Source organism: Natator depressus, chromosome 24 (genome assembly GCF_965152275.1).
Source record: "Natator depressus isolate rNatDep1 chromosome 24, rNatDep2.hap1, whole genome shotgun sequence".
NCBI lineage: Eukaryota > Metazoa > Chordata > Testudines > Cheloniidae > Natator > Natator depressus.
The window spans coordinates 22,783,909-22,810,276 of NC_134257.1; the positions used below are offsets into that span (position 1 = coordinate 22,783,909).

The 26,368-nt window shown below is 62.5% G+C and overlaps 2 protein-coding genes and 1 long non-coding RNA gene across 4 annotated transcripts in view; 1 reads left to right on the plus strand and 2 right to left on the minus strand.

Annotated features, from left to right (window-relative positions):
• LOC141977231 (cell adhesion molecule CEACAM5-like) overlaps positions 1-6,032 on the minus strand; it is a 32,924-nt gene extending 26,892 nt beyond the window's left edge. Inside the window, exons 1-8 of the mRNA XM_074938610.1 lie at positions 5,925-6,032; positions 4,863-5,234; positions 4,006-4,281; positions 3,474-3,734; positions 3,197-3,292; positions 2,876-2,967; positions 2,596-2,637; positions 2,192-2,235 (exon numbers count right to left, since the gene is read on the minus strand). Coding sequence (XP_074794711.1) covers positions 2,192-2,235; positions 2,596-2,637; positions 2,876-2,967; positions 3,197-3,292; positions 3,474-3,734; positions 4,006-4,281; positions 4,863-5,234; positions 5,925-5,979 — 1,238 coding nt within the window. The 5' untranslated portion in view covers positions 5,980-6,032. The remainder of the gene's footprint in view (positions 1-2,191; positions 2,236-2,595; positions 2,638-2,875; positions 2,968-3,196; positions 3,293-3,473; positions 3,735-4,005; positions 4,282-4,862; positions 5,235-5,924) is intronic.
• A 4,913-nt stretch (positions 6,033-10,945) lies between these two features.
• On the plus strand, positions 10,946-13,450 carry LOC141977396 (uncharacterized). Its single transcript, XR_012636229.1, has 3 exons — positions 10,946-11,014; positions 11,772-11,853; positions 13,317-13,450. It is a non-coding gene; the product is annotated as an uncharacterized LOC141977396 (long non-coding RNA).
• Positions 13,451-17,157: 3,707 nt separating this feature from the next.
• CEACAM19 (CEA cell adhesion molecule 19) lies at positions 17,158-23,895 on the minus strand. 2 transcript variants are annotated; one of them, XM_074938453.1, is made up of 8 exons: positions 23,795-23,895; positions 23,043-23,131; positions 22,159-22,476; positions 18,769-18,970; positions 18,449-18,501; positions 18,273-18,367; positions 17,951-17,989; positions 17,158-17,836 (listed from the first exon to the last, which is right to left on the minus strand). In XM_074938453.1, exons 2-8 carry the CDS (start codon positions 23,092-23,094, stop codon positions 17,789-17,791), a joined length of 807 nt encoding a protein of 268 aa, XP_074794554.1. In that variant the 5' UTR covers positions 23,095-23,131; positions 23,795-23,895; the 3' UTR covers positions 17,158-17,788. The 2 variants fall into 2 exon arrangements, with proteins under 2 accessions (XP_074794554.1, XP_074794553.1); XM_074938452.1 differs by having other exon boundaries at positions 22,159-22,524.
• Between the last annotated feature and the right edge of the window lie 2,473 nt (positions 23,896-26,368).

Below are 26,368 nucleotides of genomic sequence, written 5' to 3' on the forward strand. Positions count from 1 at the left end.
TCATGGGGGGTCCTGCCCGGAGCCCCCAGCCTGCAGGGACGGCCCGCGCCCGGGTCATGGGGGGTCCTGCCCGGAGCCCCCAGCCTGCAGGGACGGCCCGGGGGGGCCCTGGCCAGAGCCCCCAGCCTGCAGGGACACCCTGCGCCCGGGACATGGGGGGCCCTGCCCAGAGCCCCCAGCCTGCAGGGACACCCTGCGCCCGGGACATGGGGGGGCCCTGCCCGGAGCCCCCAGCCTGCAGGGACGGCCTGCGCCTGGGACATGGGGGGCCCTGCCTGGAGCCCCCAGCCTGCAGGGATGGCCCGGGGGGGCCCTGCCCGGAGCCCCCAGCCTGCAGGGACGGCCCAGGGGGGCCCTGCCCAGAGCCCCCAGCCTGCAGGGACGGCCTGCGCCTGGGACACGGGGGGCCCTGCCCAGAGCCCCCAGCCTGAAGGGACGGCCTGCGCCTGGGACATGGGGGGCCCTGCCCGGAGACCCCAGCCTGCAGGGACAGCCCGCGCCCGGGGCTTGGGGGGGCCCTGCCCAGAGCCCCCAGCCTGCAGGGACAGCCTGCGCCCGGGACATGGGGGGGCCCTGCCCGGAGCCCTCAGCCTGCAGGGACGGCCTGCGCCCGGGGCCTGGGTGTGGGTTGCCAACTTTTTAATTGCATAAAACCACACCCTTGCCCCGGCCCCACCCCTTCCCCAAGATCCCCACCCCACTCACTCCATCCCCCCTCCCTCCGTCGCTCGCTCTGCCCCACTCTCACCGGGCTGGGCAGGGCTTGGGGTGTGGGAGGGGGTTCGGGGTGTGGGCTCCGGGCCGCCCTGACCTCAGCCGGCGCCTGGGAAGAGCCCGGCGTGTTCCTGCGGCCCCCTAGGCCTCAGCGCGGCCAGGGCAGGACCGGCTCTCGGCACCAGCAGACAAGCACGTGTTTGGGGTGGCACAATTCCAGGGGCGGCTCCGAGCCCTGCCCCCACCCGCAGGCCCCGCCACCTGGGAGTGTGGAGCCAGCGCTCGGAGAGGGGGCAGTTCGCGGAGCCCCCATGGCTGCCCCTGCACCTAGGAGCCGCACATGCCGGCCACTTCCAGGAGCCGCACGGAGCCAGGGCAGGCAGGGAACCTGCCTTAGCCCTGCAGCGCTGCCGACCGGGCTTTTCCTGTCCGGTCGAAAGCTGGACACCTGGGAACCCTACCTGGGGGTGCCCTGCCCGGGACCAGGTTATAACACAACGGGGTGCAGGGGGCACGGCCCAGCTGCGGGGCCATAATCACAGGGTCCACGGAGGGCACATGTGGGGCCTTTGCTCTCGCTCTGCTCCCCCTGCACCCCTGGGCTGCGCCGTGTGACGCTTCCCGGGGTGCCGGGCTGGGAGGCCCCCCGTGACCCCCTGCCCCGCTGTGAGGAGCCTTGTCTGGCCTTGCTGGGGGTCAGACCCCCGACCCCCCCTCCATGGACAGCACAACCCCCCTCCCCGCTCAGCCCTCGACAGGTCAGTGATTGGCGCCCCCCAATTGCCCAGGATCCCCCTGGGGTGCCCTGCCCCTGGCGCTGCCCACTGGCCAAGTTCCCAGCTCCGCTGACCGCATGGACTCGGACCCCCCAGCTGAGCAGTGACCCCCCAGCCAGCGCCCCACTCGGCCCCAGCATGGCCAGGCCTTACAGAGACAACCAGGCTGAGTTTATTGACCGGAGCCCAGAGCTGGAGAAGGAGCCGCTGGAGGCTCCTGTTATTTACTCCTCGAAACACAAGAACTAGGGGTCGGGAAATGACAGGAATGGGCAGCAGGCTTAGAACAAACATCAGGAAGTGTGGGGGGAAGCCCTGGGCGGGGACCCCTGGCCCTAGTTTGGGCACCAGTCGGGCACTGGGGAGACCCGGGTCTGAGTCCCTGCAGCCCCACAGACTCCCCGTGGGACCCTGGCTGGTCACTGAGCCGCCCGGGCCCCTCTCTGCAGTGGGAAGAACGGCCCAGCCCCCCACAGGGGTGGGGACGAGGCCTCGGAGGGGCCCAGATGCTGCGGTGATGGGCGCCAGGGAAGCAGCCTGGATGGACGGACCCCCCGGGCCGGGCGGTGGCTGTTCCTGCCCTTTAAAGCTTTATCGGCAGGACGTCCCCGGGCGGCGGGACCCAGGCTCGGGGACACAACTTTCCCAGCATGCACCGGGCCCCTCCCAGCATGCACCAGGGGGGCCGGAGGGGGCGTCACTTCTTCAGCTCCTCGTACACGTCCAGCTGTCCGGGCTCCAGCGTCTGGGGGAAACGGGGACGATTCAGCCAGAGACGCCCCAGGGGAGGGCCCAGTCCCCTCCCCCCCGTGGGGCCCCAACAGCCCCTCCCACACCAGGGGCCCATCCCTCACCAAGACCAGCAGCCCCTCCCACTACAGGGTGCCCATCCCTCCCCCCCCAGTGCTGGGCCCCCCAGAACCCCTCCCCTCAGCTCTGGGGCTCCCGGCTCATCCCCCTCTGGCTCGCTCTGCGCCCCCCCTGGGGGAATGTAATAACCAGCCCCGTTCTCAGCCGTAGGGCTTCTGGGGGGCAGCTCCCCCCTCCCCTCACTGGCTCCGAACCCCCTCAGGGGGAGGATACAGCGCAAGGAGCCGGCGCTCACCTCGTAGATGGGGCTGGGGTCAGGGGGCCTCCCGGGCTGGGCCTGGAGGAGACAGAGGCAAGAGGGGCATTAGCTCCACACCCCAGAGACCCCCCAACCGAGCTCGAGGGGGGAAACCGGGAGAGTCAGTGGGACCCAGGGTTTGTATAACCCTCCCCCACCCCCGCCCAAAGGGGACAGGGTAAACTGGCTGGGGGCTGTGGGTCTGGACTGAGGTGCATCCACAGAGGAGGGGCTGGGCCTGGAATAGAGAGGGGTGGGGGTGGCCCTTGTCACTCACCACTGGCCGTGTCCCGGCTGTAGGGGGCGGGTTCTTGTACACTGGGACAGGTGCCTCGTTCTCCCTGGGGGTCTCGTTCCAGCAGCGAGAGTCTGGGAGGAATCATCAGAGACGCTGGAATTGGGGCCTTGGCTCCCAGCCCCCCTGCTCTAACCACGAGACCCCACTCCCCTCCCAGAGCCAGGGAGAGAACCCAGGAGTCCTGGCTCCCAGCCCCTCTCCTCACTCCAACTCTAACCCACTACACCCCACTCCCCTCCCAGTGCCAGGGAGAGAACCCAGGGGTCCTGGCTCTCCCGAGGGGTGGGGGCTGTTACTCACAGAGGAAATAGACCCCGACTCCGACCAGCGCCATCCCCACCAGTGACCCGATGACGATCCCGGCAATGGCCCCAGCAGAGAGACCTGAATGGGCACCTGGGGGAGGGGCATCAGGAGGAAAAACGTGTGTGAGGGGGGGCAGTGTTGGATCAGACGTTCAGCCACAATCCCCTCACCCCGCCCCCTGCAGCCCGGGCCCCTAGCGCCGCACTGGGGCATTGGTGCCAGCACTGGGATCCCTGTGTCTGCAGCGCGTTCTTCCATCCCGGGGACTCACCCATGACCCGCACGGCGACAGACGCCCAGGCAGTGCGGCTGGTGACGGGGTTGTGGACCCGGCACTCGTACGTGCCGTGCTGAGCCCAGGTCGTGGGGCTAAAGCTCAAGTTGGTCCCCGTCTCCTTCATGTCGGTGCCGTTGAGAACCCAGCGATAGCTCGGGGCTGGGACGGAGTCGGTGACACACGTCAGGGTCAGAGGGGAACCGAAGGTCACGTTGATGGGTCCAGGCGGGTCTATCCTGGTGGAGTCTGGCCCATCTGCAGAGAGAGAGGAGATCAGGGGATGGACGGAGGGTCCCAGTATAAACAGCCGCTGTGCCTCAACCCAGAAATGGCCACATCTCAGCACCAGGCCAGAGAAGCCTGTAGAAACAGCCCGCATGATCCACCCCAGAGGCAGCTGCATCTCAGTGGCCCGGAAGGGGCCCTCCATAAACTTCCCCTGTGCTCCATGCTGCATCTCCGTGGCTGGGCGATACCAGCAGGGCTGGGGGCAGCGCGGCCGGGGGACGGGGCTGCAGTTACTCACAGACCACTGTCACGTTGCTGGGCTCGCTGTGTTCGGTGCTGACGGGGTTTCTGACCTCGCACTGGTGGGCGCCGGCGTCGCCCCGGGTGACACCCAGCACCGTGAGGGTCCGGTTGTCAGGGGACAGCCCCAGCCGGTCACTGGGCGCGAGGGACGCCCCGTCCCGGAGCCAGAGCACGGTGTCAGCGCGGGGGGAGCTGTTACACATGAGGGTGAAAGTCCCGTTCTCCAGCACCTGGGCTTGGCCAGGCGTCACCGTGGGCTTGGGCAGCATTTCTGGGAACAGAGAGAGCGTCACTGGGGTGAACAGCACCGTGGGACTCCTGACCCACAGCCCCGTGCGGGATTCCGACCCAGCTGCCTGGTAGCAGTAGTGAGCTGTTATCCAGCCATCATCTTTAGCGTAGGGCTACTTGGGAAAGAGTGGAATTCTGGGAGCCAGGACTCCTGGGTTCTATCTCAGCTCTGGGGGGTGGGGCGTGTGAGCTCTGCGTGGGAAGGTCTGTGCACCTGGCACAGGGGGGCCCTGGGGGCCCATGCGATGCAGATAATCAATCCCAACAGTGCCTGGTGGGCCAGGGTCATTCCCCGTCCATGTTCAGGTCCATGTAGGCTGGGGCAGGTTTTGGCTTCCAGTTCAGGGAGGGGCAAGGTGGGGCCTGGGGGTCCAGAGCCCAACAGTTTGGGGGGGTCACCATCTCTCAGGTGTTGGGGTACCTAGGTTGCTCCACGGTGTCTGAGTTTGGGGGCAGGTTCCCCCCGTGACCTAGCCGGGTTCTTCCCAAGGGGGAGACACCCAGAGCCCCATCGCTGGGGCGGGGATGGGGAAGGGGCAGGGCCCGGGGGTGGCACTTTACCAGAGACAGGCAGATGCACCGTGATGGTGACAGGGCTAGTCGGGCTCTGAATCTGCACCATGTAGCTCCCGGTGTCGTTGAGCGTTAACCCCGCGATGTGCAGGGAGCAATTCAATCCCGCTGTCTCCCGCCCCGTGTGGGCCAAGCCATTGGTCTGGACGGGGGGTGTTCCTGGGTTGTCGGTGAGGATCTGGCTGTTTCCATCAGCGGTCGCTGATCGGTACCAGCTGCAGGACGTGAAGTCCTGTGGAGGATTCTGGGGGGCCAGGCTGACGCCCCCTCCCACCACGGGGCTCGGTGGGGTGAGGATGATGGTCACTGGGGTCGGGGTCTGCGCCGGCGCCGGCTGGAGGCAGGAGCCCAGGATGGAGGCTGCGGGGGGGAGACCAGAGAGACAGGTACCAACTGGTGCCCCTCACTCCCGACCTGCAGCTCCTCTGCTTTGATTTGCATTGTCCCCTGTTACAGCCATGTGTGTCCCAAACACCTGGGTCCCATGGTCTCCCCCCGCCCCGTACCGCGCGCCTCCCAGAGCTGCCTGGTCTGTCATGGATTTGCCCCATCACCCTTTGCCGCAATGGGACCCACCTGAGTCTCTGCATGGGGCTGGATCTGGGGGAAGGGAGTTCGTGGAGGGGGGGCTGGATGTGTCCCCCGCAAATGCTCTGGGACAGAGAGACACAAACAGCTGATCCCTGCTAATCCCCCCATGCAAAGCAGGATCTGTGGGGAACAATGTGGCATCTGACGGGTCCCATCCCAGGGCTGTGGGGCACAGCCTTGGGGTAGCCCAGGGAAGGAACCAGCCTGGGGAAGGAAGCATCGGAATCTGCTCCTACCAGCCCAGCCCTGGGGACCCCCCACCCAAGCTCTGCCCATGCTCCTCAATCCTGACCCACAGACCCCTGCTAGCCCAGCTCCCCCCAGTTCTGCTGGTACCCCTCACTCCTGACCCGCAGCCCCTCTTCTTTCATTTGCAATGGTGCCTATTGGAGGCCTTTGTGTCCCGGACACCTGGGTCCCACATTCTCCCCTCTCCCTTCCCCGCCCCATCCCTCTGACCTGCCAGGAAAATCCCTGTCCAAGGGCCGCCCGGTCTGTGGGGGATTCGCCCCATCGCCCTTCGCTGCTGCGGGACCCGCCGGGACCCGTCGGGACGGCAGAGACGCCTGGTTCCCAGCTGGGGGCAAAGGGCAGAGACGGGGGAAGTGGGGGGAGGGAGTGGAGCTGGCACGAAGCACCTCCTTGCCCCTCCCAGCCCAGGTATGGGGCAGGGGGTGCGGCCCCTTTGGCACCGTGCCCCCCCTTTCCTGACAGCCCTGCCTGCCTCCACTGCCAGGGCGGGCAGGGGATGTGACTCACCTGCCCCCACCTCACACGGGGGGCGGGGGTGGTAAATCTAGTCCCCACAGCGGGAGGCGAACCCAATATGAGCTCTCCAGGACAACTGCTCATGTCCCCAGAGCTGGGGCTGGTCCTGATAGGTGTGTGGGGGGGTCACACTGGAGGGGGAATTGACCGCTGCTGAAAACAGGAGCCTCAGTTACTCCCCCCACACGTCACCCGGCTCAGACCCACGGCCCCTGCGCATCACAGGGTTAACGCGCCCCAACCAGGACCCCAGCCCCGGACAGATCGGCCCGTCTAGGGTGGGTGCCTCCCCCGGCCCCGCTGTCCCCATTGTTCTCATGCTCACCCAGGGCCCCATTCTGCCAGGTGTCACGGGGTGGGGGGGAGTCAGGGCCCTCCACCCCCCACGGCCTGCGATTCACCGGGACTCTCAGCCAGCCAGTAACACAGAAGGTTTATTAGACGACAGCAACACGGCCAAAAACAGAGCTGGTAGGTGCAGAGAACAGGACCCCTCAGCCGGGTCTGTCTTGGGGGGCAGGGAGCCCAGACTCAGGTCCTGGGCCTCCCCCTGTCTCCCCAGCCAGTTCCAAACTGAAACTCCCTCCAGCCGTCTCACCCCGCCTGCCCCCGGCTCCTCCTCCAGCCTTTGTCCAGTTTCCCCGGCAGAAGGTGCCACCTGGCCCCAGCCCCCTCCTAGCTCAGGTTATGTGCTGGCTGTCAGGTATCGTCCCTCAGTGAAGTCACCCCCTGATTTCCCACCCCATCTAGTATCAATGCAGACAGTAAACTAGGAAAACTTCCACGCAACATTCCCAGGTTAATACTCCATGCCAGGTGCTTCACACAGGACAGAGACAAGCCCACGCCGAGGAGCTAAGGATGTTGGGGAACGGGGCTGGGAATCCAGGACGCCAGGCCCCTTCCCACAAAAACATCGGTCAGTGCTGACTCCAATGCCCCAGTGTGACACTAGGGGGCGCTGGGCTGCAAGGAACGGGGGCGCAGAGCGAGACCCCAGGAGTCCTGGCTCCCAACCCTCCCCAGCTCTAACCCACTGGACTAGTTGTCTTCAAGTCACCAGGGCCTGATGAAATGCATCCTAGAATACTCAAGGAGCTGACTGAGGAGATACCTGAGCCATCAGCGATTACCTTTGAGAAGTCATGGAAGACGGGAGACATTCCAGACGACTGGAAAAGGGCAAATCTAGTGCCCATCTAAAAAAAGGAAATAAGGACAACCTGGGGAATTACAGACCAGTCAGCTTAACTTCTGTACCCGGAAAAGATAATGGAGCAAATAATTAAGCAATCAGTTTGCAAACATCTAGATAATAAGTTGATAAGTAACAGTCAGCATGGAGTTGTCAAGAACAAATCATAGAATCATAGAATCATAGAATATCAGGGTTGGAAGGGTCCTCAGGAGGTTCTAGTCCAACCCCCTGCTCAAAGCAGGACCAATCCCCAATCAAATCATCCCAGCCAAGGCTTTGTCAAGCCTGACCTTAAAAACTTCCAAGGAAGGAGATTCTACCACCTCCCTAGGGAACGCATTCCAGTGTTTCACCACCCTCCTAGTGAAAAAGTTTTTCCTAATATCCAACCTAAACCTCCCCCACTGCAACTTGAGACCATTATTCCTTGTCCTGTCCTCTTCTACCACTGAGAATAGTCTAGAACCATCCTCTTTGGAACCACCTCTCAGGTAGTTGAAAGCAGCTATCAAATCCCCCCTCATTCCTCTCTTCTGCAGACTAAACAATCCCAGTTCCCTCAGCCTCTCCTCATAAGTCATGTGTTCCAGTCCCCTAATCATTTTTGTTGCCCTTCGCTGGACTCTCTCCAATTTATCCACATCCTTCTTGTAGTGTGGGGCCCAAAACTGGACACAGTACTCCAGATGAGGCCTTACCAATGTCGAATAGAGGGGAACGATCACGTCCCTCGATCTGCTCGCTATGCCCCTACTTATACATCCCAAAATGCCATTGGCCTTCTTGGCAACAAGGGCACACTGTTGACTCATATCCAGCTTCTCGTCCACTGTCACCCCTAGGTCCTTTTCCGCAGAACTGCTGCCTAGCCATTCGGTCCCTAGTCTGTAGCTGTGCATTGGGTTCTTCCATCCTAAGTGCAGGACCCTGCAAAATCGCTTCAAACCAACCCAAGAGCTTTCTTTGACAGGGTAACAAGCCTTGTGGATAGGAGGGAAGCAGGAGACGTGGTCTATCTTGACTTTAGTAAGGCTTTTGATACTGTCTCGCATGACCTTCTCCTAAACAAACTAGGGAAATACAACCTAGCTGGAGCTACTATAAGGTGGGTGCAAAACTGGTTGGAAAACAGGTCCCAGGGCGTAGTTATCAGTGGTTCACAGTCATGCTGGAAGGGCATATCAAGTGGGGTCCTGCAGGGATCAGTTCTGGGTCTGGTTCTGTTCACTATCATCATACATTATTTAGATAATTGCATAGCGAGTACATTTATAAAGTTTGCGGACGATACCAAGCTGGGAGGGGTTGCAAGTGCTTTGGAGGACAGGATTAAAATTCAAAATGATCTGGACAAACCAGAGAAATGGTCTGAAGTAAATAGGATGAAATTCAATAAGGACAAATGCAAAGTACTCCACTTAGGAAGGAACAACCAGTTGCACATACACTAAATGGGAAATGACGGCCTAGGAAGGAGTATTGCAGAAAGGGAGCTGGGGGTCATAGTGGATCACAAGCTAAATATGAGTCAACAGTGTAACGCTGTTGCAAAAAAAGCAGACATCATTCTGGGATGTGTTAGCAGGAGTGTTGTAAGCAAGACACGAGCAGTAATTCTTCCGCTCTACTCCACACTGATTAGGCCTCAACTGGAGCATTGTGTCCAGGTCTGGGCACCACATTTCAGGAAGGATGTGGACAAATTGGAGAAAGTCCAGAGAAGAGCAACACGAATTATTAGAGGTCTAGAAAACGTGACCTATGAGGGAAGATTGAAAACACTGGGTTTGTTTAGTCTGGAGAAGAGAAGACCGAGAGGGGACATGGTAACAGTTTTCAAGTACATAAAAGGTTGTTACAAGGAGGAGGGAGAGGAATTGTTCTTTTTTAACCTCAGAGGACAGGACAAGAAGCAATGGGCTTAAATTGCAGCCAGGGCGATTTAGGTTGGACATGAGGAAAAACTTCCTACCTGTCAGGGTGGTTAAGCACTGGAAATAAATTGCCCAGAGCAGTTGTGGGATCTCCATCATTGGGGATTTTTAAGAGCAGGTTAGACAAACACCTGTCAGGAATGGTCTAGATAATACTTAGTCCTGCCACGAGTGCAGGGGACTGGACTAGAGACCTCTTGAGGTCCCTTCCAGTTCTATGATTCTATGACCCCGCTCCCTGAGCCGGGGATGGAACCCAGGCCCCCGGGTGTGGGGCAGTATTTGGTGCTGGGTCCCCCCAGCACTGTGTCTGTGGGACCCCGGCTCCTGGAGGTGTCACAAGGCCCCAGCTCCTTCCCCACCCCACAGCTCCCAGGGCAGGGTCCACTGGCCACTGGGGGAAGTTTCCCAAGAGCCAGTGGGGGAGGGGCAGCAAGTTGGGTAAGAAACCCACTGAGCAACAGCCCCAGATTTTGGGGAGGGGGGCGGAGCCCTGAATCCAGGGGCGGTTGGGGGGAATAGAATAGAATATCAGGGTTGGAAGGGACCTTAGGAGATCATCTAGTCCAACTCCCTGCTCCAAGCAGGACCAATCCCCATTTTTTGACCCAGATCCCTAAATGGCCCCCTCAGGGATTGCAAAAAGAAAAGGAGGACTTGTGGCACCTTAGAGACTAACCAATTTATTTGAGCATGAGCTTTCGTGAGCTACAGCTCACTTCATTGGATGCATACTGTGGAAAGTACAGAAGATCTTTTTATACACACAAACCATGAAAAAATGGGTGTTTACCACTACAAAAGGTTTTCTCTCCCCCCACCCCACTCTCCTGCTGGTAATAGCTTATCTAAAGTGATCACTCTCCTTACAATGTGTATGATAATCAAGTTGGGCCATTTCCAGCACAAATCCAGGTTTTCTCACCCTCCGCCCCCTCCCCACACAAACTCACTCTCCTGCTGGTAATAGCTTATCCAAAGTGACCACTCTCCCTACAATGTGCATGATAATCAAGGTGGGCCATTTCCAGCACAAATCCAGGTTTTCTCACCCCCCCCCCCCACAAACTCACTCTCCTGCTGGTAATAGCTCATCCAAACTGACCACTCTCCTTACAATGTGCATGATAATCAAGGTGGGCCATTTCCAGCATAAATCCAAGTTTAACCAGAATGTCTGGGGGGCGGGGGCGGGGGCGGGAGGGGTAGGAAAAAACAAGGGGAAATAAGCTACCTTGCATAATGACTTAGCCACTCCCAGTCTCTATTTAAGCCTAAATTAATAGTATCCAATTTGCAAATGAATTCCAATTCAGCAGTTTCTCACTGGAGTCTGGATTTGAAGTTTTTTTGTTGTAAGATAGCGACCTTCATGTCTGTAATTGCGTGACCAGAGAGATTGAAGTTGTCATAAATATAAAGGGAAGGGTAAACCCCTTTAAAATCCCTCCTGGCCAGAGGAAATCTCCTCTCACTTGTAAAGGGTTAAGAAGCTAAAGGTAACCTCACTGGCACCTGACCAAAATGACCAATGAGGAGACAAGATACTTTCAAAAGTTGGTAGGAGGGAGAGAAACAAAGGGTTTGTGTGTCTGTCTACATTTTGCCTTTGCCGGGGATAGACCAGGAATGAAGCCTTAGAACTTTTAGTAAGTAATCTAGCTAGGTATGTGTTAGATTATGATTTCTTTAAATGGCTGAGAAAAGAATTGTGCTGAATAGAATAACTATTTCTGTCTGTGTATCTTTTTTTGTAACTTAAGGTTTTTGCCTAGAGGGGTTCTCTATGTTTTGAATCTAATTACCCTGTAAGGTATTTACCATCCTGATTTTACAGGGGGGATTTCTTATTTCTAATTCTATTTTTATTAAAAGTTTTCTTGTAAGAAAACTGAATGCTTTTTCATTGTTCTTGGATCCAGGGGTTTGGGTCTGTGGTCACCTATGCAAATTGGTGAGGCTTTTTATCCAACATTTCCCAGGAAAGGGAGGGTGCAAGTGTTGGGAGGATTGTTCATTGTTCTTAAGATCCAAGGGTCTGGGTCTGTAGTCACCTAGGCAAATTGGTGAGGCTTTTTACCAAACCTTGTCCAGGAAGTGGGGTGCAAGGTTTTGGGAAGTATTTTGGGGGGAAAGACGTGTCCAAACAGCTCTTCCCCAGTAACCAGTATTAGTTTGGTGGTGGTAGCGGCCAATCCAAGGACAAAGGGTGGAATATTTTGTACCTTGGGGAAGTTTTGACCTAAGCTGGTAAAGATAAGCTTAGGAGGTTTTTCATGCAGGTCCCCACATCTGTACCCTAGAGTTCAGAGTGGGGGAGGAACCTTGACAGAAGTGTTCTCCGACTGGTTTATGAATGTTATAATTCTTGACATCTGATTTGTGTCCATTTATTCTTTTCCGTAGAGACTGTGCAGTTTGCCCAATGTACATGGCAGAGGGGCATTGCTGGCACATGATGGCATATATCACATTGGTGGATGTGCAGGTGAACGAGCCTCTGATAGTGTGGCTGATGTTATTAGGCCCTGTGATGGTGTCCCCTGAATAGATATGTGGGCACAGTTGGCAACAGGCTTTGTTGCAAGGATAGGTTCCTGGGTTAGTGGTTCTGTTGTGTGGTTGCTGGTGAATATTTGCTTCAGGTTGGGGGGACTGTCTGTAGGCAAGGACTGGCCTGTCTCCCAAGATCTGAGAGTGATGGGTCGTCCTTCAGGATAGGTTGTAGATCCTTGATGATGTGTTGGAGAGGTTTTAGTTGGGGGCTGAAGGTGACGGCTAGTGGCGTTCTGTTATTTTCTTTGTTAGGCCTGTCCTGTAGTAGGTGACTCAAGGATTGAACTCACAACCCTGGGTTTAACAGGCCAATGCTCAAACCACTGAGCTACCCCTCCCCCAACCTGTCCCCTTTGCCATCACATTCCTGACCCCCCTCCCCTGCTGGGGGCAGGGGCCTGCGGGGCAGGGGTAGCAAGGAGTCTGGGCGTGTTTGCCGTGGGGGCTGTGGGGAAGGGGGCGGGGAACAGAGAACATGGGAGGGGGGCAGGACTCCCTTGCTCTGTGGGTTTCTTTCTTACCCAACATCCCCTTCCCCCACCCATCCCTGTGCTTCCCCCGCCCCGGGATTCACCAGCCGGGCACCCTCGCCCCAACCCAGCCCTGTTCAACCCCAGCACAGACTGGACATGGGGCACCTCCCACGCCCACACCTGGGCCAGCTCCTGGACAGGCCCAATCCTGGCAGGTCTGGGGGGTGGGCAGCACGGGGATAGGAAGGGGCTGCAGGTCGGGAGTGAGGGGCACCAGCAGAGCTGGCGGGGTCCCATTTCTGACGTCCTCCCTCCCCCTTCTTCCCCCCGCTTTCTGTGTCCTGTCCTCCTGCCTCCCGCTGACCGGTGCCATTGATTTTGGGGTGGCAGTGGTGCCCCCCCACCCCACCGTGGGGCAGACGGTGACCCTGCGGGGGGGGGGGGGCCAGGGAGTCGCCCAGAGCTGCAGCTGGTACCGCAGAACCGCCACAGCCGAGCCCGATCGGATCCTGACCTTCACCTCCCCGGACACACGGAACCAGGGACCGGCGTCCACGGGCCGCGAGACCCTGGGGGTGACTGCTCCCTGCGCATCACGGGGTTAACCCCCCGGGACACGGGAGCTTCACCCTCATCATCCGCGCCAGGGGTCAGTCCCACGCGCTCTTCGTGCGCCTGCAGCTCTTCCGTAAGAGCAAGAAGGGGCGCCGTGGGGCAGGGCAGGGGGCTCAGCAGGGGGCGTCATGGCACGAGGTGGGGGGCTCAGCAGGGGCCACCGTGGCGGGCTTAGCCTGGGGCGCCATGGAGCAGGGACCGGGTTGGGGGCGCTCAGTAGGGGGTGCCATGGGGAAGGGGGTGGGCAGCAGGTTGCTCCATGGGGTGGCTGGGGGCTGTCTCCCACTTATGCTCTCTTTGTTCGCAGGGTGACCGGGCGGTGTCCGGATTCGCTGCCCCCCCGGGGGCTCCTGGGGGTGTTACCGGATCCCAGCCCACCTCTGCCCCGATCCCTGGCCCAGGCACCGAGCGATGCCACCCCCAGCCCCCACCCCCAACCCCTTTCGCCCCTCGCTCCTTCCCCAGACCGCTCCCCCACATCCCCTAACCGCCCTCCCCACCCAGTGCCCCTTCCCCAGACCCCTCCCCGATCCCTGGCCCAGTCACTGAGCGATGCCACCCCCAGCCCCCTCCCCCCAAATCCCCCTCCCCACCCTTCCCCCACCCCCCAACCCCTTTTGCCCCTCGCACCTTCCCCAGACCGCTCCCCCACATCCCCTAACCGCCCAGTGCCCCTTCCCCAGACCCTTCCCAAATCTCCCTTCCCCCCAGTAAACCTCAGTAAAAGCCTGAGAACTGAGCCACAGCCTGGAGTTTGGGTCCGGGGGGCGCAGGTAAACGGGGGGGGCAGGGGCAGTCCCCACCTGTAGAGGGGCCAAGTGCATGTGGGAGGCGGGGGGGGGGCTGTGTGATTGGGGGTCTCGGGTCTCCCTCCCCCTGCCGTCACCAGGTCACGCTTGGCCCCCAGTGGGGAGCAGGTGACCCCCCCACTCCAGGGGCGCCGTGGGACCAGAGCAATGGAGCTGGGGGGGGGGCTGGAGCCCCCCCCAAAAGGGGAACCTCCCCCATCACCACCTCCCACCCGCAGACAGGGTCGGGAGGGGGTGGCTAGAAGGGGCCCCAGGTCCCAGCCTCGCACTTCTGCACAAACTCCAGCCTCTGTGGGGGGGCAGCATTAACTCCTAGAACAAGTGCCACCCCCCGGCAGGCACCAGCCTGGCCCCCCTCGCCTGGCTCGCCCGGGGGGGGGGCTCATTCTGCATCCCCACTTTGGAATGGCACCAGCCCCAATCAATTCGGGGGGGGGAGCTTTCTGCCCAGCCCCACACACCTCTGCTCCCCACTGCCCCTCCCCCCAGCTCACCTGCCAGTCCCTGCCCCTTCTACAAGCTGGCCCGCTGTGCCCCATTTCCTGGGGGAGCATATGGGGGAGGGGGTTAAGTAAGGAACCCACAGATCAAGGGATTCCCAGCGGGAGTGGGGGGGATGGGGGGAGGAGGGGCAGGCTAGGCTGCAGGGGTGGGGGGCAGGGTGCCCAGAGTGGGACAGGGTGAGGGGCAGCAGGAGGGAAGGGGACAGGATCTCTGGGGTGGAGAAGAGAAGAGGGAGCAGGGGGTGGAGGGGAAAAAGGGGGGCAGGGTTCCCAGGGAGAGGGGGAAGGGTGGGGGGGAAGTCATAGGGTCTGGCCTATGCCCCAGCCTGCAACCAGCCTCCTGGGCGCGACCCCTTACCAGGCTGAGCCCCAGGGTTGGGCAGAGGCCCATGGGCTCCAGGACTGGGCTGCTGGCAACAGCCCCCCTTTTCCCCTGAGGGTCCCTGCCAGAGTCCGGCCCAGCCAGACCCTGCTGCGGGGGAGGGCTGGGCCCTGCGGGCGTGAGGCCCCTGGGGTGGTGACAGCAACCCCAGCCCCTGTGCAGAGCCAGGGGCCCCACTCAGCCCCCGGCTGTAGGCCCGGGGGCAGCCCAGAGAGGTGGCCGTTAGCCATGGCCCAGCCTGGCCGGCCGTGACTGAGTCCATGGCTGGCTCGCTCACCAGCCCCTCTCTCGGGGGTGTCCTGCGGCCGGGGCCAGGGGGGAGGCTTGGCCAGTCCTCAGGGGGGCGCTTTGTCTGCCTGGACACTCTGGCGCCTTGGGTCGGCTTCAGCCCAGCGCACGTCCCATGACTCTGGTGCCCCACAGACGTCCCACCTCCTGCGCGGCTCCAGCAGGGGGCTGAGCCCCTTTGCCACTGTAGAGGGAAACTGAGGCACAGGCAGGCTCCATAAAACTATTACAGAAAATTCTTACTTTTTGGGGGGGAGGGGGAAGCCGGTATCCCTGCCCTGGCTCCTTGCCCCGTGTGGCCCTGATGGGTGCATTCATATACCTAATACTGCCCCCCCAGTGCTGAGGAGAGAAGCCAGGAGGTTTGGGCGGCACAGGGGCAGTTATGGGATGGGAGGCGGAAGGGCAGGGGCACCGCCTGGATGGGCCGAAACCTGGCAGCAAGGGTAGGAGGGAGCCCAGGGTTTGGCCGGCACGGGGCTGCAGGGTGGGAGCGAGAGGCACGAGCAGAGCTTGCAGAGGGGCAGGGCTGGCCTGGCAGGGGGCTGTGGGTCAGGATTGAGGGACACCGGCAGAGCTGAGGGGGGGCAAGGCTGGGCTAGCGTCACGGGCTCACCGGGCGATGCTCGGGACCTGCTCCCCACGAAGCCAGGCAGGACTCTGGGGGAGTCTCCTCTCTGGGAGCAGCCTGTCTTCAGGACACACAGCTCCCCCGGCTCCACCTTCCTGGGTCTGACCTCGGAGCATTCAGCCTCCTCTGCCCCTCCGGGCGCTTCCCACAGCGAGTCCGCCCAGGCGGGGTCCTGGGGGGGCCAGAGGGTCCTGCACCCCAACTCCGCAGTCAGACGGGACTCTCAGCCAGCCAGTAAAACAGAAGGTTTATTAGACGACAGGAACATGGTCTAACACAGAGCTTGTAGGTGCAGAGAACAGGACCCCTCAGCTGGGTCCATTTTGGGGGGCAGTGAGCCAGACAACCAAGTCTGCCCTTCACTCCATGTCCCCAGCCAGCCCCAAACTGAAACTCCCTCCAGCCCCCCCTCCTCTAGGCTTTGTCCCTTTCCCGGGCCAGGAGGTCACCTGATTCCTTTCAGAGTAACAGCAGTGTTAGTCTGTATTCGCAAAAAGAAAAGGAGGACTTGTGGCACCTTAGAGACTAACCAATTTATTTGAGCATAAGCTTTCGTGAGCTACAGCTCACTTCATCGGATGCATGCAGTGGAAAGTGTAGAAGATCTTTTTATACACACAAAGCATGAAAAAATACCTTCCCCCACCCCACTCTCCTGCTGGTAATAGCTTATCTAAAGTGACCACTCTCCTTTGTTCTCCAACCCTTTAGCTCTCACCTTGCAGGGGGGAAGGGCCCAGGCCATCAGTGGCCAGGAAACAGGGTGTTGGCCATTCTCTGTGTCCAGACCCCTGCACACACCTGCCCTCTAGGGCTCTGCAACCACCATACCCCCTTATTACACCCCCTAGATACTTAAGAACTGCCTAGGGGAAACTGAGGCACCCCCACATTATTCAGAGGAAATATTAAGAACAGTCCCACTTCGTCACATCTATATCCGCAGGTCTCTGTTAAGAGCAACAGGGGGCGCTGGGCTGCAGGGAGCGGGGGAAGATGCTCAGTAAGGGGGGCACGATGGGGTGGGGGGGCTCAGTTGGGCACACCAGGCTGCAGGGGGGCTCAGTAGGGGGCTGAGCAGGGGGTGCCATGGGGCAGGGGGCTCAGTAGGGGATCGGGGGTCTGTGACCCTTCCCGCGATGAAGTCTCGTCTTTTCCAGGTTGAACGGATGGGGCCAGGATTTGCCCCCAACTGGGCCAGCAAGAATTGGGGTGGGAGTGACCAGTCTCTCCCGCCCCACATCCCAGCCACCAGCGACTCCAACCCCTCCCCCACCCCCACTCCCACCGAACCTCAATAAAAGTCTTTAGCACCTGAGCTCGGCCTGGCACGGGGGGGGGGGGGGTGTCTCTGTGTAATGGCAGTCCCCTAAATCTCCATCCCACCCCTGCATCTCCCCCTGTCCCACCCTGCAAGCCAGAGCAGAGAAGAAGGGAGACTCTTGCAGAGGAACAAGGTTTAATAGTGGGGATGGTGGGGGGGGGGGTGGCCCCCCGCATCTGCTCCGAACACCAGCCTCCAGCTCTTCCTCCTGCAGTTTGATCCAGGCTCCAGCCTCAGAGGGACCCCAGAGCAAGCCCCGGGAGGCTGGGTTTGGGGGTGGGGGGTTCCTTGGAGATGATGATGGGGAGGATCCCCAAGTGCAAGGTCTAGCGTGGAGGCTGAGTTCTCCCCGGGGGTTATTGCTGCTGGGGGGGGCTCCCCAGGGACAATGTGGGGGTGTCTCTAGGGGTTTCCATGGATGCTGGGAGGGGGTCCCTTTGGGAGGGTCAAGGGTGCTGTGGGGGGTTCCCAGGTTTGCTGAGGGGCACCCCACTGGGGGGTGCTCAGGCTCTGCGTGGGTGGAGCTGCCCATTGGGGTCCCTGGGAGAGTACCCCAGTTTTTCTGTGGGTGTTTCCGATGGTAGGGGGTTCCCCATTGGTGGGGTCCTTGGGGTCGGGGATCCCAATTGTGGGCTCCCTGCAGGGGGGTTCCCCATGGTGGAGGGGGCTCTCCAGGGGGTTCCCTGTGGCAGGGGCTCCCTATTGTGGGGACCCTCGGGGGGTTGCCCATGGTAGGGGGGTGTCCCTGGGTGGCTCCTCGTTGGGGTATTCCCCACGGCAGGGGGTATCCCTGGGCGGTTCCCTGTTAGGGGGGTTCCCCCCTGTGGACTCTGCGGCTGGCGTCACCTCTGGATCTGGGCATACATGGACTCCGCTCGCTGCAGCAGCTCCTGCCAGGGGAGAGGGGCCATTAGGGACAGACAGATGTGGGGGAGGATTCCGGACACACGGACCCTCCCAGCCCCTCATACCCAACGCCGGGGAGCTGAACTGGGGGGACTCACCATGTAGTTGGGGTCTGGCTGGGGAGGCAAGGGCATGGCCTGCAAGACAGATGGACATGGGGGAGGGAGAGAGATTAGTTATAACCTGCCTTTGACACCCCCCGCAGCCCCCTCCAGGATTCCCCCTGCCCCCCAGCCCACTGGCAGGGAACAGACCCCAGGGAGAGGCTCTGACCCAGGAGCTTGTGGGGAAGGGGGGCAGGCTCTGTGGGGGGATGGGGAGGGCAGTACCTGGCAGTGATGGGGGCACCATGCCAGGGTTCATGTGGGGCAGTGCCCATGGGGTCCCCAGAGGGGCAGTGCCTGGCCCCACCTCACTCACCGGGGGAGCTCGGGGGTCAGTTTTGGGGTTTCTCCCCTCTGGCTGGGGCAACTCCAACGGAGACTCCATCACCTCATAAATCGGCTCTGTGTCATCTGGAGAGAGAACGGGAGATAGAACCCAGGCGTCCGGGCTCTTGGCCCCACCCCAAACCCGGCATCAGGGCTGTGACTCACCCCTGGGAGATCTTGGTGGTTTCTTCCCTTTGGGATCCAGTTTTCCTGTGGAGCTAAACAGAGCCGGGAGCTGACATGATAATCCCAAAGGAATCCCCACCTCACCAGGAGAAAAGAACCCAGGTGTCCTGGCTCCCAGCCCTCCCTCCTCCTTTCCACTCTAACCCACTACACCCCACTCCCCTTCCAGGGCCAGGGAGAGAACCCAGGCATCCTGGCTCCCAGCCCCACCTCAGCCCCCCCACTCTAACCACTAGACCCTGCTCCCCTCCCAGAGGGAAAGAGAGAACCCAGGCATCCTCCCCTGCCACCCCACTTACCCTCCGGCCAGGTCCGACCTGCGCAGGACGAGGTGGTAGATGACCACGGCTCCCAGAGCTCCGGTCAGCAAAATCCCAACCACGACCCCTGCCACCACCCAGCCCAGGACCTGCGGGGTGCTGGGGGCCGCTGTGGCCGGGGGTGGCCCTGTGCCTGAGCTCGGGGGGGGCAGCGTCCTTGGGCCCAGGGTGGTCGCTGGGGCTGCAAGGAAGAGAGTTGGGGAGAGGTTAGTGTTGGGGGGGGCTGGGGCTTGGGAGGGACCCCAGGGAGTCCCTATGGACAGAGCAGAGTCCTGGGCTGGGGGAATGAGGGGGGCTAGTGGGGTTTGGGGAGGGATCACTCTCTGGCTCCCCCTGGGGCTAAAGGATTGGGGGTCCGCGGGGCAGTCCATGTGGGGGATGGGGGTCTCCAAGACTGTCCCGGGGACTGTCTATAAGGGAGTCCCTGGAGGGATGGGGCCATGGGGGGGGATGGAGAGGGGGATGGGGCAATGGGGGGGCTCTGAGGCAGTCCCTGGGGGTGTCTCTAACCAGCCTGCAGTCAACACCCTCCCATGGACCAGGCCTCTCGGCCACTCTCCGGAGCAGGACGCTGGGGAATGACCAGCGCCCGGGCCAGGCCCCACCGCCGGTGCCGGCCCAACAGCTGAGTACCTTCCTCTTCGGTGTCTGTGCTTTGGGCCCGGACGCAGAGCAGACCCAGCGGCTGACGCTGCCCCCGTGCTCCGGCGCCTCCACCGGGTAAAGGCGTTCGAGCCGGTGCAGCTAGGGCTGAGGATCCGGAACCAGGAGCTGTTCCCAGCATTTGCCAACAGCCCCCTCAGCTTGAGGCTCTGTCGCCGCCCAGGGAACCTGCCCGCAAGGGCCTGCGGACAGCTCCGAGCGCGCCGCCTGCCTGCAGCCATGAGCGGCGCAGGGCCCATGGGGCTCTTGGCTGGCCGGGGGTTCTCTAGACAGGGGCTTGCTCCTGTGAGGATCTTGGAGAAGCCCGACCCCTGGTCTACACCCTACAAACCAACCCGCCCCAGCTCCGTGAATTTCACACCCTGAGCCCTGGAGTCAGGACAAGGGACCCCGGTGTGAACGCAGCTGAGGCCACGGAAGAATTTGTCCCCTGACCTCAGGGCCGCCGCTCTGGGGACTGGACTGACCAGGCGGACAGGAGCATCTCTGCTACGCACTGCAGGGCCTAGCTGCGAGCTGGAGCGCAGACCCGCCGAGGAACCAGTGTTCAAGGCGCGTTCTGGGCCAGAGGAGCCGACGCATTTCGTGGTGCCTTAGAAAGCCAGTGGGGCGCGTAGCTCCGCTCTGCTCGTCACACCCAGGGCGACCCAGCGGGCTGGTCCGGAGCCCCAGGAAGCCACACCCCAGAATTAAGCCAACCCAGCCCTGGTACAGGCGCAGTGAGAGGGGGGTTGTGAACATGGACGGACCAGCCCCTTCTGGCGCTGCAGGACGTGTCCGCACAACGGTGCCACATCGCACTGGCCGTGCTGCAGCAGGCCGTGCCCGGGGCCGGGCAGGTGACCCAGCCGTGCGGCAGGAGTGGCGGCTGCCCGTGGAGACCCGCACGTACGACGCTCATCCTGGACGTCTCGCAGCAGTGCGGGGATAACCCAGCCTGGGAATGGAGCCCCGGGCCGCTGTCGGGCGCGAGTCCCTGCATCGCCGTCTCGGGCTGGCGACAGACCAAGCGAGCGAGTCGAACGGGTTTATATCACTGCAGTGCGACGAGCCACGGACCAAGGCCGGAGCCCTGCGCGCGGGGAAGGGACGGGCCAGAGAGACTCTGCAGAGAGCATGGCCTGCTGGCGGGGCAAGCACGGGCCGGGCACAGCACGGGCCACGGGAAGCCACTGCCCAAGCTGGTTGCAGCCTGGAACGGAGCCAGCAGGCAGCCAGCGCCTGGTCCCTCGTGCCCCACACAAAACGCAGTGGCTCATCGTGGTCATCCCAGCCAGGAGGTTTTGCACCGAAACTCTGGAGTTTCCCACTATCGCAAGATGCCGCAGAGGAGACAACTTGTTTCCTGTCTGGCTGAGGAGAGGGCACAGCTCACATCCTGGCTAGACGCTTCAAACCCGGCTTTCCAGCTGGCCACAGCCGCTGTGCTGGGCAGGGAGCAGGCCAGACTGCCGAGCAGGAGCAGCGCTTGTATAAAACACCCTGTGCCTCACTGCCCCACGGCAAAGCGCCTCGCGGAGAGGCTGGCCCATGAGAACACCCCCGCACTGGGTCACAGCTAGCTCCTCCTCACTGATGGCACCAGTTAGCTCTGCCGGGCCAGGCCCTGGCTAGAGACAGCTGCGAACTCCAGAGAGACTAGAAAGGATCCAGCTGTTCCATAGACAGCCCCGGCTCTCTCTGGTCACTGCAGGAGTGAGGGCAGAGCCCACCCATGCCACAACGGCACGTGCTTAGCTCTGGAACGCGTGTAAGCTCCTCGCTCCCAGTGATCACACGAGGTTTACTCTGGTCCCGTCTCCCGCGAGGGCTGCCTGGGTTACACGTCTCCAGCCGCTGCAAGAACCCCAGCATCGAACAGAACCGAGCCTGGCACACGGACACAGATTCTGCGGCTCCCAGACCAAAAGGGGAAGAGGCTCCGAATCGGCTTGTGAGCTGCAGATTGCACCACCGAGCGCACAGGAGCCCCAGCCCTGGGGCCCTGCGGCCTCCCTCACTGCCTGTTTCATGGGGTTTCATGCGCAATAGCCCTGTACGCGCGCAGCTGGCACCAGTGACTTGGCTCCATTTCCACATCTCCCTGGAGCACTGGCTGGGTGACTTCCCATAGGCAGCCCCGTGAGCCCCCTGGCAGACAAGCTGCTTTGGCTCAGGGGCTAGGTCGGTACCAAGTCACCAGCCCAGACCCGTGGAGTAGGAGAAGAACAGCTGCCTTTGAATGAAGGGAAGGGATTGATTGTCCCTCGATAACTGTCGCAGCTCTGCTGGGGCCCAATTCAGGCCGGCCCCAAGGGCCGCCCACCCAGCTGGGCTTCGCTTGCTGCCATGTCTCATTTGCTTTCAATGTTATTTTGCTACTAAACTCGTCCGTTTCTAGTAATTTTCTGGCCAAAGGACACGGAGCCAAAGAACAGCAGGAAAACTAGTCGAAGTCACCGGCTCATTCTGTTATTTAGCCCATGTGAGTTTTATAACCTAGCCTGCCCACACGTTCGTGGAGGGCTGTGGTTCTGGGGTCCCTCGGGGATGGGTGGATCCCTGCAGAGGGTCCCAGAGGGTGGGGTGTCTCTGGGATGTGATTTACCACCCACCTGCAGCCCCACACTGTTCCTCTCACTCCCCAGAGGGATGGACATGTTGGGGGGGCCTATGGGAGATTGGGGGTGTCTGGGGGAAAGGGCAGGCCCTTGGGGGGCCACTCACCGCTCACCCGCAGCTCCACGGTGCCCTTCTCGCTGCCCTGCGGCACCAGCTGGAGAGCGACCCGGTAGGTGCCGCTGTCGTTGGCCTGGGCGCCCCGGAGGAGCAGAGACCCGTTGGGGAAGCCAACCTCGCGGCCCGTGAACTGCACCCCATTGCGCTGGGGGCGGCCCTGCCCAGGGAAGTAGCTGAAGATGCGGGTGCTGCCATCAGCCAGCCGCCCCCGGTACCAGTCGAAGTGACGCAGGGGCTCCAAGCCACCTTCCACGGACAGAGTGACGTTCTGCCCCACGGACGGCGCCTCCGGGATCACGTGCACCACTAAAGTACAAACCACAGTGTGGGGACCCCAGCACAACAGGAGACAGCCTGATGGGTCAGGGGAGAGGGAGAGAGATGGTGAAAGTGCCCCTCAGGCCCGACACGCAGCCCCCTGCTAACCCAGCCCTGGGCTTCCCCCCACAGCTCTGCCGGTGCCCCTCACGCCCGACACGCAGTCCCCTGCTAACCCAGCCCTGGGCTCCCCACCTCCAGCTCTGCCGGTGCCCCTCACTCCCGACACGCAGCCCCCTGCTAACCCAGCCCTGGGCTCCCCACCTCCAGGTCTGCCGGTGCCCCTCACGCCCGACAGGCAGCCCCCTGCTAACCCAGGCCTGGGCTTCCCCCCACAGCTCTGCCGGTGCCCCTCACGCCCGACACGCAGCCCCCTGCTAACCCAGGCCTGGGCTTCCCTCCCCAGCTCTGCCAGTGCCCCTCACGCCCGACACGCAGCCCCCTGCTAACCCAGCCCTGGGCTTCCCTCCCCAGCTCTGCTGGTGCCCCTCATTCCTGACCCACAGACCCCTGCTAGTCCAGCCCAGGGCTCCCCCTATTGCTCTGTGTCTCACCTGCAAACAGAACCCCCTTATATGGGATGTCCCAGAAACAAGGCCCTCCCATCCTCCCTGGAGGCAGGAGCAGAGGGGAGGGTCACAGTCTGTGGAGAGAGGAGAAGGAACCTGAGAGAGGGTCCCAGTCGGATGCCTGGGTCCCTTTGCTGGAGTGCCTTTGCCAAGGGTCCCAGGCTCAGCTCCTCTGATGGGCTTTGGATGCAGGATCTCCGCCAGCCTCCCACCGGGCTGCAGGGCTGCGGGGGCGATGGCACTACTCAAGAGCTGCTGAACCTGTCTGGCCCTGAGTCACCCAGCACCTGGAACATGGGCTGGAGAGGCAGGTGCCCTGGTGCCGAGCCCAGGAGGGGGCCTGGGAAACAGACTGTAGTGGGGAGAGAGCCCTGCGCATCAAAAATAAGGGAAGAGAACCCAGGAGTCCTGGCCCCAGCCCACAACTGTGAGAGAACCCAGGAGTGCTAGGCCCCGGCTCTAACCACTCTACTCCCATCCCAGAGCCGGGGATAGAACCCAGGAGTCCTGGCCCCCAGCCCCCACCACCAGACCCCATCCCTTTCCCAGAGCCGGGCATAGAACCCAGGAGTCCTGGCCCCCAGCCCCCACCACCAGACCCCATCCCTTTCCCAGAGCCGGGCATAGAACCCAGGAGTCCTGGCCCCCAGCCCCCACCACCAGACCCCATTCCTTTCCCAGAGCCGGGGATAGAACCCAGGAGTCCTGGTCCCCACATGTAGGTGTCTGTGTCTTACCAAGTGCTGATCCCCCCCGCTCGGGGGGCCGGTGGTGCGGTCGGTCCGTCGGTCGGTCCGTCTCCTGTCTGCCTCCTTCACGGCAGCCTCCTCCCGTCTCTGACTCCCTCCCCCGCAGGGCCCGGGGCTGGGGCGGGACCTGCCCCCTCTGCCTGTTCGCGGTGCATCTGCGCTGCTCTAGGGGCGGGGGGGGGGGTCGGTGCTGTCAGACCCCTCCCCGAATAACACGGACCCCGCCCCGCCCCCAGACTCCGGTCCAGCCCCCCCGGCTCCCCGCCGGGTTCCGTTTCTGGCGGCTCACTGGGGAGCGGGGAGCGGAGATCTCGGCGGCGGCGGGCTCCAGTCACACCCCGGGGCCCCGACCCCGCTGCCGCAGCTCGGGCAACCCGGCCCCTCCGGGCACCGCCCTGAGAAACTGGGGGGCCCTCCCCCCCTCCATCCTCCTGGGTCAAGCCCCTCCCCACAGCACAGCGCCCCCTGCTGAGCCCCCTTCCCCCTCCCCAGAGCGCCCCCTGCCGATCCCTAATACCTGCAGCACAGCACCCCCTGCCGAGCCCCCAACCCCCTTCCCCACAGCGCCCTCCGCTGCCGAGCCCCCTTCCCCCTCCCCTCAGCCCCCGCTGCCGAGCCCCCTTCCCCCTCCCCACAGCTCCCCCCACTGAGCCCTCAACCCCCCTCCCCACAGCGCCCCCCGCTGAGCCCCCAACCCCCTTCCGCACAGCGCCCCCTGCCGAGCCCCCCACCCCACAGCGCTGAACCCCCCTCCCCACAGGCAGCGTCCCCTGCCGAGCCCCCTTCCCCCTCCCCTCAGCCCCCGCTGCCGAGCCCCCTTCCCCCTCCCCACAGCGCCCCCCGCTGAGCCCCCAACCCCCTTCCGCACAGCGCCCCCCGCTGAGCCCCCAACCCCCTTCCCCACAGCGCCCCCCGCTGCCGAGCCCCCTTCCCCCTCCCCTCAGCCCCCGCTGCCGAGCCCCCTTCCCCACAGCGCCCCCCGCTGCCGAGCCCCCTTCTCCGCAGCACAGCACCTCCCGCTGAGCCCCCTTCCCCCTCCCCACAGCGTCCCCTGCCGAGCCCCCTTCCCCCTCCCCTCAGCCCCCGCTGCCGAGCCCCCTTCCCCCTCCCCACAGCTCCCGCCGCTGAGCCCTCAACCCCCCTCCCCACAGCGCCCCCCGCTGAGCCCCCAACCCCCTTCCGCACAGCGCCCCCTGCCGAGCCCCCCACCCCACAGCGCTGAAACCCCCTCCCCACAGGCAGCGCCCCCTGCCGAGCTCCCTCCTCGCAGCAGAGCGCCCCCTGCCGATCCCTAATACCTGCAGCACAGCACCCCCTGCCGAGCCCCCAGACCCCTCCCCACAGCGCCGCCTCCACGCAGCACAGCGCCCCCTGCCGAGCCCCCCACCCCTCTCCACACAGCGCCCCGGGCACTGCAACCTGGCTCCGTGGGAGAGGCAGGCAGGAGCCCTCCTCTGGCAGCCCCCCCCCCGGCAGTGTCGTGGGCGGGGGGGTGGGATTCAGGCTGCACCTTGTCCAGCCTCCATCCAACCACCCACCCCGCCCGCTCCCACACGGGCCCTCGACTGACCCGGACCAATGCGCATTTCCTCATTTCGCCGCCAGGGGTCCTCACCGCTCCATGGAGGAACCCCCCACCCCCCCCCCACAATAAAAGCTCTTCGCGTCCCTTGAGACGGGGCCGGCCGGAGTAGAGGGGGCCCTGAAGGACCCAGCAGTCAGGACTCCTGGGCTCTATCCCAGCTCTAGGCAGCGAGTGGGCGGTACAGGGGGCTGGGAACCAGGACTCCTGGGTTCTCTCCCTGGCTCTAGGAGGAGAGTCGGGGTCTAGGGATTTTTCGGGGAAGACTGGGAATCAGGACACTCCCAGCTGCCCTTTTGCATTCTCACACCACAGCTTTTTTGCACACTCACTACCATTCTCCTGTGATCACACTCACCCTCCAGCACTCACCACCAATTTCTGTCAACTGTCTGTCCTTGCACACACCCCCTTTTACCCTCAGCACTGATCTTTCTACACTCATGCAAGGATGCACTCTCTGACCCTTCTTGCACTCTCACATACCCTGACACGTCCACCACCCAGTCCTTGCACACACACCCACAGTGGTGCACTCCCTGCCCAGCCGTGTGTGCTGTCACCCCCCTTTCACACTGGTGCATGCTCACTCTTGTGCTCCCCTGCAGAACAGAGCCTCTCAGGGGAAAGGGGGGGTCGCTGCTGGCCCAATCTGAACCCCCCCTCCGCTCCTTCCCTCCACCGCCCCCACCTGTCCCCTGCCCAGTGGGGGATGCAGGATGCGGAGCAGGGACTTTCCAAACCCATCGCTTCTGGTAAATCGGATCCTGCTTCCAGGGGCGGAGCCAGGGAGAAGGGGGGGCTGTTGGAAGGAGTTACGGGGGGGCGGGGGGAGGTGGGGGGTGCATGGACAGAGGGAAGCGGGGCAGAGGTGCACAGAGTGCTGAAAGCTTGGCGGTTGGGCCCTGTCCCTCTGGGCTGGGCCCGGGGCTGCTGGCTGTGCTCTCTGTTCGCAGGGCTTTGTGTGTCCTGCAACCCCA

Coding starts and splice junctions, on each gene's coding strand:
- CEACAM19 (XM_074938452.1), bottom strand. CDS start 23,094: ATGGGAGGGCCTTGTTTCTGGGACATCCCATATAAGGGGGTTCTGTTT. Junction 22,525..23,042: donor TAAGGGGGTTCTGTTTGCAG/GTGAGACACAGA, acceptor CTGACCCATCAG/GCTGTCTCCTGTTGTGCTGG. Junction 18,971..22,158: donor CGTGGAGCTGCGGGTGAGCG/GTGAGTGGCCCC, acceptor TCTTCCTTGCAG/CCCCAGCGACCACCCTGGGC.